Below are 15942 nucleotides of genomic sequence, written 5' to 3'. Positions count from 1 at the left end.
CAGTTTTCTTGGAATCATATCATCTCATTGAGTTTCAGAAGTTATTCTCAGTAAAACAGGTGATATGAAACTTTTATAATATTACTTTATGATTAAAATATGAACTTAAAACATATTGAAATTACTACATAATTAATATTTTAAAATACGCGTTACTCTCAGTAATTACTACAATCTTCATACATTTTTCGCTTGAACGAAAACTTATTTTACGTTGTGTCAATATTTTTATGGATTCAAGTATTCATTGGGGTTCCAAAAATATCTTATTTGAATACCTTGTAAATGAACGCGGAAGTCCTAATAGAATCAAACGAATCGTCGGACTGACTTGGGTTTACTAAAAAAAGTCCATGACATTTGGACAGTAAGTAAATACTTTTTATTCACAACCTTTGACAATCAAGGGGCTCTTGTTTGATGTTATTTCAAGTACTTATGTACGGGTGTATTTTTAACTCGTGTCTTTACATGAGCATTTTTTATATTACGCCCACTGGAGGATTTTTTTGCGATGCAATTTTATATAGAAGTGAGTTTTCTGTGCTTTGCGCCAATTTTTTGGTAAGGCGTTGGTTCTGACTAACGTTTACTGAAAAAAACTAAATAAAGAGCTCCAAAGTGATCCTAACTGAAAAGTGGCCAATATTAGAAGATCAAAAGTACTGGCAGAGAATCATAGTACTCAGATTCAGCATAATTTATTAAACAAGTACATAAAATACCGTCTCCCCTAGTATTCTCCGAATTTATAAGGTCCTGCTGAAATTCCAGAAAAAAGTAAACCTATAAACATACATTAAAATAATTTCAAGTTGTCTTACCAAAACATAAACGCAGTGTGTACAAATGAATCCGACGACTAATGTGCCGATAGCCCCGGCTGCTAAGCCGGCATTCTTGAAGGCAGCCGGCATCGCCAGGATACCAGACCCTAGCGACGACTTCAGGAGATGTACTAGAGAGCCTATTGTTCTGGAAAATGGAAAAAAAATATTCTTAAGAATAATATGTAAATATGCTGTGGGATTCTTCGGAAGAGCGTGGGACTGGAATATGTATAGGCTCTAGAAGAAGCGAAAATAATTTCTCCCCGATATAATTTTCCTTCGAGGTCGATTCTAGGCCGATGATCTAATAATCCGACACGACCGAAAAGAGTTTAAATGTATGACTGATATTGATACATTCCCCGATGCACGGGTATTACCAAATTCCAGACTCCGGGGTGTTTTGTGAAAAGATAAATCCCCCAATGCGATTACAGTCTGACCCGGGAATAGAACTTGAGACCCAGTCCTTATTCGACTGGCAGAACAATGACATGGCAGTTCAGTAAATAGGCTAATACGAATAAGAAATGCAATAAATAAAATGACATTAATAGCCAAAAATGCCACAATTACTCAGACTCATCCTCCGAGCCTTTTTCCCAATCATGTTGGGGTCGGCTTCCAGTCGAACCGGATTCAGCTGAGTACCAGTGCTTTACAAGAAGCGACTGCCTATCTGACCTCCTCAACCCAGTAACCCGGGCAACCCGATACCCCTTGGTTAGACTGGTGTCAGACTTACTGGCTTTTGACTACCCGTAACGACTGCCAAGGATGTTCAATGACAGCCGGGACCTACAGTTTAACGTGCCATCCGAAACACAGCCAATGGTGTCTAAGATATACTTAGAAAGTACATACAAACTTAGAAAAGTTGCATTGGTACTTGCCTGACCTGGGATCGAACCCGCGCCCTCGTACTTGAGGTTGGTCCTTTACCCACTAGGACACCACGACAATTACTCAGACTAAGCGATCCAATAAAGTTCCTTATATAAAATAATTACTTACGAATTAGGGTGTTCCACTTTTCTGTGTTCGAATGGATTGTAGGCTTTTTCATTGATTACTTCTTTTGAGCCTAGGCTCAGCGTTGACTGAAAGCCTGGATTCGAAGCGAGATTAGCCCTGGAAAAAATGATTAAACGTTTTAGGCACGGTTACAAAAATAACTAAGGCTCAACTTCACCGACAACATAAACCTACAGTTCTCTTAAAACAACTGTTACTATGAATTTTCAACCTTCAAGTTTATGTTGTCAGTTTTGGGCCTTACTATTGAAATAAGTGATTAAGTGCCTAAATAAGTGACTTAGCAAAAATTTTAATAACACCTAGGTAAAAAATTTGTTCAAAATGTTTATAAAAGGAAAACATCATATCATGTTTCAGCGTTTAAATCAGGGGAGTAAAGAAATGTAACTTAATACGAAATTCATCAAAAATTGGGTCCATCGATTTATATTGTACCAACAGAAACATGTTCATAATAGGACTTGGTACTAAGTGCAATTGATGATCATGATGTCGTCCTAGCCGATTACCGGCTACGGCGGCTGTTCTCATGTAAGGACATATTATAGTGCACAAGCATTTACGCAGACACAAGTGCACTCACTATTCCTTATTTTATTGGGTGCAATTAACACTCTTTTGAAACAACCTTCACACGTTTATATGAAAGTCAAAACAGGGGTAAGTACCTGACAGACTCTACGTCAACTAAAAGGTAGAAGTGCTAATTGTACTAAACTAAGCGTAGTTGAGAACTAGGTACTCTAGTGCCAATTAGCAAAATGGGTTAAGAAAATGGGGCACAACGAGTGTTTTGCTGTCAGGTTGGGCAATATTCTAGTGTTCTGTAAAACGTTGTTGTGAAAATTCTAACAAAAGTAAGTTTTTCTATCTGTCGCACTTGAATGGAAAAAGTACTGAACCGATTGAAATTAAATTTAACATGCCTGAAAAAGACAAGGGCTACTCTTTATGCGTATACGGGAAGCAGTTCCCTCAATCGCGGGAAAAAGCCAGTTCACTATAGTTTAAACACTGATACATATCCAATAATGTTAATACCTTAGTCGTATTCAAAGTTTAGGATTTTGAGTACTTACGTGGAATTAAAATTCTCGAGGACAATACTGCCTTTTTTCTCATCGTTCCCCATGATGCTGAGTTTCTGCAAAAAGAAAAGATTTTGTGTTTAGAAAATTAAACTCCTTTTTACTGGATGGTGAGGTTAATTGACTCTTAATGCCCAGACGGTCATGTTTATGTTTAAAGTAGTTTTTTTTTTTATAATAATAGAAGTTTTCAATGCAGACAAGTTGAGGGGCATACATATTCAAGTATATGCTAATAAACTATGGAAGGGGCTTATTTGAAGATTGAAATGTTCACAATTGTAGATTTAAATCGTCGTCTGCGGAACCGTCCCGCCAAAACACGCGGCTTATGGATCACAAAAAACCCAAATTATTCACACTTTCCGTTAATCCCATTACCTAATCTCTTATGTCTTTTATCTTCACGTAACACAGAAAAAACATAACAAAACCTTAATAATCGTTACGCACGTAATTTTCTTTTCATCAGCTGTCCGTTGTACAATGTAACCAGTATAAATTGATCCGTGAACAAAATAGGTAGGTACTAATGTTCTGTTGAAGAGTCCGTGGGTAAGTCAAAGCCGCGCTGATTGGAAGGTTAAGCAACACTTGGCGTGGTCGGTCCGTAGATGGGTGACCATCTTGTAATGACGAGTTCATTTGTGTTTCGGAAAGCACGATAAATTATTGGATCCCAGCTATCATTTAAGCATCTTTGGCAGTCGATAAAGATAGACAGAAGCCATACCAATGGACATCGGATAGGTCGAATAACTGGATTGAGGAGGTCAGACAGGCAGTCGGTCTATGTAAAACACTGGTACTCAGCTGCAAGCCGACGAATATAGTTGGGAAAATGCTAGGCAGACCTTGCTCATTTTGTTAACCGTGGATGTGTCAAGTTATAATGGTTGGTTAAGAGATAATAATCGTTGATTATCGCTTGAACCGTACTTTTGGCGTTCGCAATCGGTGTCAAGTAAAACGAAGTGGGACGAAGTGAATGCTCCATTGATGTTTTTTGACTAGATGTGTTTAAGTAAACGAATTTTATTTCTTCATAGTCTTTAAGGTGGTTTCACTTCTGTACGAAGATAAATAATTACTGCATCCAGACAAAAAGTAGTGGCTTATGTATTCAAAATCAATTGAGTAGTTTTTACTAGAAAAAGTGGAAATATTCCTACTTCTGAACTTTACACATTTTTATAATTAAGTGTTCCTGAACATAATAAGAGTTCCTACTTCACTAAGGAACTATTAGAAGATTGCTTGAGTATCAAAATAAAAAAATAAAGTGAAAGCTAATCAAAAGAAACAACAAACTATAGATAGATCCGCTAATTACTGATTTTATTATTTTCGCTTCAATATTTTCCTCTGGCACGTCGTACCGAATAAACACTCTTTGTAATTAGCACTAACAAGGCGTAACGTAATTCCCTCTTCGTGAAAAATCTTTTTAACATTCTCATAGATACTCTACATTAACACATAGCATCAAATTACACTGAAGTGCAAAAAATATGACTCATTCCTCACATTTAACTACCAACACAGATTAGATCATGAACAAATTTGTTATGAATCACAAATTTGTTATGTACTTACAAAATAATGAAGTTATACAATAGTCCATATTTGCTGTAACCGCGGTTTTTTTTCCTAAAAACGATCCATCTTTTTCATTGATCTATGATTCATACTATCAGATATATTCAACAGTTTCACAATAAAAGACGAGCAAAATGACAGACAAACTTTCGCGTTCATATTAGTATGGATTTTAAGCCATATCCAGCCAGTCAAAATCACAAAAGTATACGTCGGCGGTATGATAAACGAGTTCAAGTTTTTTCGTCAGCAAACATTTGGAAACGAGCCCCCATTATGTTTTTTAAGCAAAACTGGACAGCCGGTAATTGGAAATCGGAATTTCGAACGATGAAAATTAAAATTGCGAATTTTAACTGGGCCCATTTTTTTTGGCTTGTCGTGTTGTGGTGGCATGATGATTGTCGATGTTCTTTTAAGATAAGCTACTTTGTATCAGTTTATTGACCCCTATCATCATGTGTGTTCGGGATTTTATCGCGACTAGCTGTCTTCCTGCGGTTTCACCCGCGTCCCGTGAACCCCCGGATGAAATATAGCATATGTAACGCGGGAATGGTATAGCTACCCAACAGTGAAATAATGTTCAAATTGGTTTAATAGTTTCGGAGCCTTTGGGGTACAGACAAATAAATAAACAAAAAAGAAATCCTTATTATTACATTAGTACCTATACTTTGCAGTGAAAATATTTATCGCATTATGTAAGGTCTTTATATAAATACGGATCTAGATGAAGGCTTTATATTACATGAGTAATGCTTTGGTATTCAATAAAGTTCTGTGGTCTGTTGAGTCATTTAGAAAACAAGGTAATTGCTTTTGACCTCTGAATTACAGTGTTGCATTGACAGGTAACATTGACACCTACAAAATGAGTCATTGATTCGATGAAATAAATTATTTGACTTTGAAGAGGAAATTATAGGCATACCTACATATGCAAAATCAATGTTCAGGTCTATACTAATAATTACAAAGCTGGTGACATTGTTTGTTTGTTTAAACGGTCTGAAAAAAAAGTACTTTTCCGATTTGAAAAATTATTTAGATTTTAGATAGCCCACTTTTCGACAAGGATTACAAAATACTATTTATCCAGGTACTTATGCGATATAGTTCCCACGAACCGGGGAGAACCGCACCAAAGCTGGTAGACGACAAATGTTTGAAAATTCAGGCTGAAGGTACTTTAGCAAATGATTTACATTTGGTATTAACGTAGTTTTACAAACCATGTTCTCATGACACAGATGCAGCTATATATAGTACGTAAATTAGCATATAAACATACCTAATGGCATTGAACAAAGCCTCTATGCAGACATCTAGACAGACATGTTAAGAATTACAATGATAATTCGGGTATTATATTTTTTGCGACTACAGTTATTTTTAATTTTTAAGTCATTAGGAATTAGCTGGTTTTTAGGGCTCCGTTTCCAACTGGTAAAACGGAATTTTCTCTATCCATCTGTTCGTTTTTCACTAGTCTGTGTCTAAAAAGCTATAGTTATTTTTTTCAAAAATAATGAATTTTGTTGTTATTTTAACATAAATATTTGGAAACTCTAATAAACAAAATATTTCAGGGTCCTATTATAACAAAAATATTTTTTGGGATTTTTGAATAATGGTACGGAACCTTTTGTTCGCGAGTCCAACCAATACTGACCAGTTTAAAAAAAAATTATATTCTAAAAGGATAACAAATGATTACATAAAGGTACGGGTTATGCAGATTTTGCAACCGAATTAGCATTAACATGTTATTTATGTAGATTACCCTCTTGACTGACTTACAAGTAAATCGATCAAGGTTAGGCTTAGACTTTGATTGTTTTATGACTAACGGTATATTTCTGTAATCTATCTATTGAATAGAGATAATAGAGATTGACATTAACTCTACATAGATAATGTCACAATCTTTAATTGCCAAAACAATGGTTAGATACGTTAAAGAAACCCGTATTTAAAGTTCTCTGGAAAAGATATTCATCAGCACTATTTGATGAGTCAAAAATATTATACTTTGCAAGAAGCGTCATCAAAAAATTCACGACCAAACAGAAGTCAATGACGTATATACCTGGAAATGATATAAATCAAACTAAAACATTGTTGAAAAAAAATAAATACACCATGAATCATCTATTCTCGTAACCTCTCATAATTATACCCAAAAAGTATTTTTAGATGTAAAAAACCTGTTAAAAACACTTTTGATTTTTTTGGTGATTTTACACTCGTAGATCAAACATTTATATTCTGAGTCATGTGTTTTTTTATTCTCAGGTACGGATGTCCGCGGAGTTCAAAAAAATTAAATGTATTTATCAAAAAACTACTGGCTATATTGACGAGATTCACTACAATTATGTAGCGATTTTCTCCTAGCATTTTGTTTTGGGAGATATAGGTATAGCCGAAACTGTGAACATCACATATAAATCAATATTTCCACAGTATCCCCTGACAATAAAAAACTAATTATAATGAGGAAATCGCCTTTTTGCTAGGTATACATACTTATTATTGCTCCTGATTATAGTGTTTAGTAGCAACTAGCAGTTGCAATTAATAAAGCTGAATTTCAGTTATTCACTAGAATCGAACGTTTGCATGATGCTCGTAACGTACTAACATATACCACCTTAACGGCGCGGCTAATGGCTCCTGAATTTTATATCTTTGTATATAGTATAACATAAATGCTCTGATTGTCATTGTTCCAATGGGAACTTCTATGCACAATAGGTCATAGACATAGATTTATTTATACCTATCTTTCTTTCGTTATTTCAGGATATCGTGAGACCGTACTGTATCTACAATGTATCTATTAAATTAAACAGCAGAAGTTTTCTCAAGAAAAATATAATAAACGACAGATCATGACTTCAGTTTCTATGGAGGTTTTGAGAAACTCGAATACGTACGTACCTAATCTGAAAAAAGGAAAAGTCCTACTTGATGGATAATTACTGCAGCACTCGTCATTTCAGCTCACCATTTTTAGGCAGTTCAAAAATAATTGCAAGTAAAATGATAACTCATTATAGCCGTCAAAATCATCGCTAACAATAATTTCTCAGCTGATATTCAAACACCCGTAGATATAACTCATGACTTGCCATCGAAACCTATCCATCACACCATGAACGCGATAAAAACACCAAGTTTTATATATCAAGGCTGACATGATAACAATACATAATCAGCCCATCATTTTTAGGGTTCCGTAGCCAAAATGGCAAAAACGGAACCCTTATAGTTTCGTCATGTCCGTCTGTCCGTCTGTCCGTCTGTCCGTCTGTCACAGCCGATTTACTCAGAAACTATAAGTACTACAGTGATGAAATTTGATGGGAATATGTGTTGTATGAACCGCTACAAAAATATGACACTAAATAGTAAAAAAAAGAATTGGGGGTGGGGCCCCCCATACATGTAACTGAGGGATGAAATTTTTTTTTTCGATGTACATACCCGTGTGGGGTATCAATGGAAAGGTCTTTTAAAATGATATAAAGTTTTCTAAAAAACATTTTTCTTAAAGTGAACGGTTTTTGAGATATCAGCTCTCAAAGTCGTAAAAAGTATGTCCCCCCCCCTCTATTTTTATAACTACGGGGTATAAAATTCTAAAAAAAAATAGAGGTGATGCATGCTAATTAACTCTTTCAACGATTTTTGGTTTGATCAAAGTATCTCTTATAGTTTTTGAGATAGGTTGATTTAACTGTAATTTACGGAACCCTTCGTGCACGAGTCCGACTCGCACTTGGCCGGTTTTCTTAATACATACAATGTAACCGCGTAAGAGTATCTGTAGACTGCAGACTTTCCAGTCGGCCGACAGTTTGTTCGGGCGTTTGATAAGTACGAAGATATATGAGAGTGCGCACATAATAAAGATCAGGTCGACGACTACGACTAAAAACTTTGATTTTATTCACGATCTACATGTATATAAAAATTAATGTCAGTTCGTTGTATAAATTACAACGAACTGACATTAATTTACAACTCAAGAACGGTCTCACTCGGTCTCTATGCGAACCAAATGTTTAAGCTATGATTGGACTGTTTATGTGTTTTATGTGAAGTTTGCACACAATCGGTCGAGCCTTTCTTTCTTTATTTAATTTTTTTACAAAATGGTGGACTTTATACGTAGCGCAGCACCTAGCGCGGGCCACTGGTTTTTTTATAAATTATTTTTTCCAAATATCGGGGCAACTATCGACCGACTGTCAAGTCTGCAGTTTGCAAGGCTCTAAAGCCTCAAGTCCTACGCGTTGAGGAAAGGGCACCTCACCAGGTCAAGGGCTGCTGGCAACCTGTTGATGTTGCAAGCATTTATTTGCATGATACTCGTAGTTGTAAAGTTATTTTGAGATTATTTTTTAAGGTAAGGCTATTTTTGGATCTTCTGAAAGTAGTGGGAGTCAGTTTTGGTTCATTTTGGTGCTGTATGTGGTTATGTAACGTAGCATGTTATTTATTTTTGTGAGTTGGAATTGTAAGTTCTTTTTTATACAGGCTGACCCTTAACATATGGCTCTGTATGGAATGGGATGTGGTCGTATGATCATTTGCAAATTAATTTCAGAATGTCAGTCAAATTACAGGTCAAAAATATGACAAAGCAATTGCCTACAATTTTGCATAGTCTATGTGAAAGTTTAAAAATCTCGGATTTGATACCAGGAGGTATTTTTCGTTTTTGTAAAAAGTTTCCACGGACGGAGATGAATCATCTGATAGATGCTACCTAGTAAACATATATATACCTAGTAAATTCCCCCCTTTTCGTATCAAGCTAATGTCTCATTGTTTACCCATTTTGTCAAGTAATAGCATTTTTATTAATATCAACGCCATGTAAGAACTAAACATTGTTTTCAAATGATTGATCACTATTATTTTCGTAGAATTCCTGTCCTAAAAAAATAAACAACCTTGATACACTGTCTGTTAGAAATATTAATTTCACTAAAGTAAAATATATTCTTTGTTATCATTGAATTTTGTGGACAATAAAAGCTTCAATTGTATTGAAATAGGAAAAAATTGCGGTCAGTCTATACGGCATTAAAAAATACAATTCTACAGTGACTGGAAAAATGAAAAATTCTTTCATTGTTAGGTAGCCCATTTTATCCGGGTGTGTGGAGTAGTTCCCACAGGTTGAGGATGAAACTACTGCTGGATGTAGTAACAGAATATACACACACTCTTATACATAGGTACACAGCTTAAAAATGGGAGCGATTCGGACTTAAACAAAGCATTATTAAATAAATTCCATTCAGAATGTAATAATTATATTAAATGACATAAGAGGCAATAAAAATTAACATATATAAAGTATAAAGAATGATGTATTAACTTTAACATGCCTTTGTGCATATTGCAATTACCGTCCTGATTTTAATGTTAATTTAATTGACGGCAGCGATGCAGCAAGAGTAAACTACAAACTTTTAGTCGGCCGATTGTTTGGGCTCATGAATCAGTATGAAGATGAATGAACGCGCTTTACAAAGATCAGGTATCTTGTCATTTAGCCGGCACTAAAATAGCCAAAGAATATCAATTTTAAGTTCATCGGCCTAGAAGTCGGTGGCGAAATAACTTAGGGACATCCATTAGACACCGAGTTCTAGGCTGTTTTTTTTTTTGGCTTTTATGTGTTTTTGGAAGTTAGTTTAAATGTTTTATACAAAAGTTTTTTTTTTATTTTTAGCTTTTCAGTGATACACTTAGTTTTCACTGTGCTCATTATCCTCATTCTCTGAGCCTTTTTCCCAACTATGTTGGGGTCGGCTTCCAGTCTAACACTGTTGAATAGTGCTATCAGGCATTAAAAGAAAGTAAAACAATTGGGTCGAATTGAGAACCTCCTCCTTTTCGGGAAGTCGGTTCAAAAAAATGTTGCCAACCATGGGGACAACTGTCGGCCGACTTATAGTCTGCAGTGTGTAGGATGGCAACAACGCAGTAATTGTATGCCTACTTACAAATAATATCAATATTGAAATGAATTCCGATTGCTTCAATTGCACAGATATGCGGGTTTTGTAACGGTTGATTGAACGTTGATTTAGCTAATACATTGAGCGTCTTTGGCATTCAGTAGGCGGTAATTATGTGATGTTATGTTAGCACTGATATGTCAAATGGAAGCTTAGTGTCAAACTGTGACGTATAATGGTGATAGAAACTCATTCTGCACTAGCTTTCGTCAACTGTTTCACTCGTGCCTCGGGGAAACTTCTTCTCGAACCCTGATAAAACAAAGTATAGCAAACATGTTCAGTGTAGATAGTGCACCTTGCTAACATTGAAATAATTTTTGAAATCGGTTCTGCGTTACAAACAATTAAATATTTCCACTCTATATTTGCATAGACTAGCTTCCGTTAACTGTTTCATCCACGTCCCTCGGAGATTACTTCAGGCACCTGGATAAAACGTAGCCTACAGCCTTCCTTGACAAATGAGCCATCAAACAATGAAAGAACTTTTCAAATCGGACCCTCTAAGACCCGTAGGTCAGATTCCTGAGATTAGCGCATTCAAGTAAATAAGCAAGCATTTCCCCTTGATAATATTAAGTAAATATACAGTTTGTAGTTTTGTAGATATATAGGTAAGCCTGTTTATCAGCCTGCTAACGGTGATCATGATCAATAACATTGATATCGACGCAGATTCCTACATTGATGGAATACCGAGAATTCAATGCGGAATCAACAGACTGGCTTATTTAATTAAACGCTATTTATCGAAGCTTCTAAGAGATGTTTATAGATGATTTATGTTTATTGGGTGTGTTTATTAGCATTAAGTTGCTTGAAAATAAAGAATTTACCCGAAATTATAACGTTTTTATTTACTGGCTAATCTGTAGATACTAATATAAAGGGAAAATATTTTTTTGGATCTTTGTTTGTACCCTAAAGTCTCTGAAACTACAGGACTGATATGATGTTTTTTTCACTGTTGGAAAGCTTCACTCTTCCCGAGTAATATAAGCTATACTTGCTTTATTCAGTAGGTAGTTCCTCATAACGCGATCGAAACCGGGGGAATACGGCTAGTGTCACATAGGTATATCTATTTTATTAAGGTATATGTTTTACTCTATTTACCTATAGCTAAGATACATATACGGTTTTGTCAGGTTTTATAAAAAGACTCGACGTAAATTGATGCCGGTTGACAAAACTTGTAACTAAACCAGTTTTGAAACCTACACAAATATCAAGCTAGTGCTTAATAATAATTGTATTGTGTAGGTCATGGTAACATGAATTATTATGGTGATATTCTTTTCATTATAAGGAACAAAGTTTTACAAACAAAGAGTTTATGTAATAAAACGGACGTTAGTAAAACCGACAGCACAAAATATTACATATATTATGATTTGTTGCTTGTTAATTAATATACATACAATATCAATTTACATAATTATGAACAAAAATATTGCAGAAAATAATTAAAATGATTCTCATTCAACACAAATAATTCAATATTTCGCGACCAAATTGTATGACGCCACCCATTCACGATCAGTCATTCTTGAATTACAAATTAACAAGGAAGTCATTCACTAAATAAGAGATAAATCTATATCTATACATATAATAAATCTGTAGAAAAGTAATTTTTGTACATTGAAGAAATTGACAAAAAAAATAGCCAGCATGTTAAAGGATAACTAACAGAACCCATTTCCATCATTTTTGTCATTTTTGTCTGTTTGTCTGTTTGTCTGTTTGTCTGTTTATCTGTTTATCTGTTTGTTCGTTCGGGATTCACGTAAAATCTACGAATTCAACGCAGACAACGCTTATATACAAAAATTCTACGTAACTTGGGGTATTACTTAGTTTTTGTTTCATCGAAATCGATTCACTCTATCAAAAGATATGATTAATTTTGTGAATTCAAGATGTAAAATATTACGACACGCAATCTGTTTGTCAAAACTGCACATTTGAATGTTGTACTTATATTAGTTGATCGGCCTATTAATCTTTACACAGAAAATCACACCTTCATAAGTAACTTCGGAAGAAAAAAAAAATGTAAATTTTGTTTAGCCAAGGTTAAAGTAGCTCCATCTGTGGTAATCTGTGTTAAATAAATTATATAAAATTTGACAAAGGAGCGAGGTGGTAAATGCCAACTAATTACCATACATTCTTTATAGAGGATTATTATTTCAACAGATGGAGTTGTGTATTTTCCGTAATTCACCATATTTTAACACGTAGTGTAATTTTTCGATAGAAATTTCAATAGTGTTTGTCAGTTTGCCGTGCCACATCAAAATCCAATTATAATTATTACCTTGATGAAAGGAAAATTAATAGTTCTCAGCCAAATTTAAAACGGTGCCATCTAAATAAATTTTTGAACATTATGTCAGAAATGATGACTTTAGTATAACAATTAATTATCATTTAAAGTTACAGATGGAGTTCATATCAGGATTTTTTCATAAACATAGTTTAGCTTATCTTCCATTAATGTGGTGGCCTTAAAACAAATTACTTTGAGTGAGTAGTATTAAGTAGACCTTTTTTTTTTTTTTTTAGCGACGTAAAATCATCAAATGACCCCTCCCGCTGTGGGTTAGCAGCGGTGAGGGAGTGTCAGACTCTTACTGACTAAAATCGTCGTGTTCCGTCATAGGCCTTTTATGTACCAGGGCCGCGGTATCTCTTTCGAACAACCCGCAGCCCCGGCAGGCCTTGGCCCTGCTGGGCCCCGCTGGGGTTGCTGACATCTCTTTGAGGAGCGCGTGGAACAACGCGCGCCGTCGACACGGGTCTGTCGTCTAGAAAGACAGAGGGACGATGAGCCACCCGAACTCACCGTCCACAGACCCAGTATTAAGTAGACCTTAATTATTTTTTCTGATGCAAAATATGTAAACTTAATCCTAGAAGAAATGAGGATCTGTCTCTCGCAAGCGCTGCTAAGCGTGAGGTAGGTAGGTAATGTAGGATTCTGTAGCTTTAAGAACAAGCCCAGATACAAAGTGCAGATAAGAAATGGGAGCTTTCTCGATTTAATACCATACACACGTAAAATGCTTTATGCGTCTGAAAACCAACACATTGTGCGTCGCATACCAGAGACATGCTTACTTTCAACTTCTGATCGCAAATACACTGGTCACGATTACGAACAGTCTCAGTAGGACCCGAGCCAAGTCTAAAAAAACACCTTTTATATAAAACTACGTTTGATGTCATTCAATCACAAAGACAGAATTGTTTTCTGTTGAAAATCCTATCCACCTGTATCCTATCCTAATCCAGCATGCATTGCACAAAAACCAATGGTATCCTATTCGAGAAGTCAAAAGAGTCGACCTGCCAACGTCAGCTTCTGCGCTAAGCAAGTGTTCTTAATAGTACCATCAGAATTACATTCATCGTTGAATGAGGTGAATAAATTTTCAGAAACCGCAATAACAGTAGGAGCCAAAGCATATGATCGCTTCATAGAGCTCTGATTGGCCCCAGGTGACCAAGTCAGGTCTGATTTGTTCGTTCATCAGTACATGCCGTAGGGCAGCAAAACGCGACGTTCACGCAGCGCGCTCGCGACGCCCGCGCCACTCACACGCCCGAGGATCGCGCACGCCTAATGTGGGGTCAGCCTTACCATAGTGAGTAAGTGCACAGAAAATCCCCGTCATACAAGTGTTTCTCCCCAGTAGTGAAACTATCCTACCCTATGCGCCTGCTGATGATAATGACTCATTTTATCATCCATCCAGCTATTCCCCAACTATGTTGGTGTTGGCTTCCAGTCACCGAATCTGTTTGAGTACCAATATTTTGCTTGGAGCGACTACCTATCTAGCTACCTTCAATCCAGTCAACTACACAAGACGATATCCATGGTAAGACTGACAGACTTTCTGGCTTCTGATTAGTCGCAGCAGCTGCAGAAAATGTACAAATGACAGCTTTGTCAGACTCAAAGCATATAGACATAGATTATAACTGTTTCCTATGAAAATTATTTACGCACCATACGTTATAATTTTCCAAATTGGCTGACTGGATCCAGAGATATTCACAACGTCACAAACTTTACTTCTTTTGTTTAGATAAATGGTCACATCCACAACACAACCTTGATCAATGAATCTATGCGACTGCTAAGTGCTAATCCTAATTATATCACGTGAAAGAATGCACCTACGGGATAAGTAGTATTTTGACTATTCTATATTGCCCACGCAGACGAAGTTGCGGGCAACAGCTAGTCAAAGAATAAATTAAATAAATAATTGAACAAGAAATAAATAATCTTAATTTAGCTGTTAATACAGTAATAAAGCGTAAATAAAACCGTGGGAAATAAACATTACTTGAAGAAAACGCGTTGTTTCTTTATAGTCGTGTGCACGCGCAAGTAAGCTTATAAATATTTATGTTCGTAAGTTATTATTTACTTAACAAGGTAACAATTTAATTAAATTATAACACGTTTTGAAAATAAGATTACTTAAACAATCTGTGTAAGTTTGATAGAAAACTAGCTTTAGTTCTTTGTTTGTTCTAAATTACTTACTGAGGAAGGAAAGATGATGCTATTAAGGTATGTACATAGGTCAGGCGGTTCCTTGTAGGTCAATGTGCTACTAGGCGTGAATGAGCTTTTGGGTTCCTTATCAAATCAAAACCATCTCTCGATAATCTTATTTTGAGCATAATGAAGACGTGTTAGCTCGGAGCTAGTAACGGTCCGCGTCCATCGAACACCCGCATTTTTCTTAGTAAGTTTTGTGCTGTGACATACCAGTCTAAATACTACCTACCCTTTATCATGAAGAACCAAGATCATGCTACTTAGAAGGAAAAACGCTCAATCGCCAAGAATTAACAACCACAAGCAAACTCAGGGAAAATAAACTATCTCAATAATTAAGTTATTACTTATAAGGTCGAATGAAGTAGCACCATCGTGATTAAGTTACATTCTGCCACGATCACACTTTCTGCCATTAAATACCAGTTTTTCCTTGACTTTCCCAAACCTACTTTCTTGCAATTATGTGTTTATATGTTTACTTGTTAATTGCATTTAATACTTGAATAACTGTAATAATTTTGAGTGGAATGTTAACAAAAAAATATAGTTATCGGCACCTGCGCAGAAGCGATTTAATGGTTTATTGCCTTATGTGAACAGTGCGCAAAGCGATCCCCACTCTTCCGCCGAGAGATCAATATCCGTGCCGGTAACTAAGTATATTAAGTGCGTTCTTTAATTTGTTGTACGTATATACCTATGCTAAGTCGTCATCTGCCTAGTCTTTTCCCAACCATGTCAATATTCCAATT

The 15942-nt window shown here is 35.7% G+C and overlaps 1 protein-coding gene across 1 annotated transcript in view; it reads right to left on the bottom strand.

Moving 5' to 3' along the window:
• LOC110370986 (proton-coupled amino acid transporter-like protein pathetic) overlaps nucleotides 1-15942 on the bottom strand; it is a 49381-nt gene that overhangs the window by 11762 nt on the left and 21677 nt on the right. Inside the window, exons 2-4 of the mRNA XM_021327029.3 lie at nucleotides 2948-3012; nucleotides 1845-1961; nucleotides 825-975 (exon numbers count right to left, since the gene is read on the bottom strand). Of these exons, the coding sequence (XP_021182704.1) occupies nucleotides 825-975; nucleotides 1845-1961; nucleotides 2948-3000 (321 nt within the window). The 5' untranslated portion in view covers nucleotides 3001-3012. The remainder of the gene's footprint in view (nucleotides 1-824; nucleotides 976-1844; nucleotides 1962-2947; nucleotides 3013-15942) is intronic.

This window comes from Helicoverpa armigera, chromosome 10, assembly GCF_030705265.1.
Source record: "Helicoverpa armigera isolate CAAS_96S chromosome 10, ASM3070526v1, whole genome shotgun sequence".
NCBI classification, from domain to species: Eukaryota; Metazoa; Arthropoda; class Insecta; order Lepidoptera; family Noctuidae; genus Helicoverpa; species Helicoverpa armigera.
Note: the sequence above shows the minus strand (reverse complement) of the source record. Positions and strands in the feature narration are given on the sequence as shown.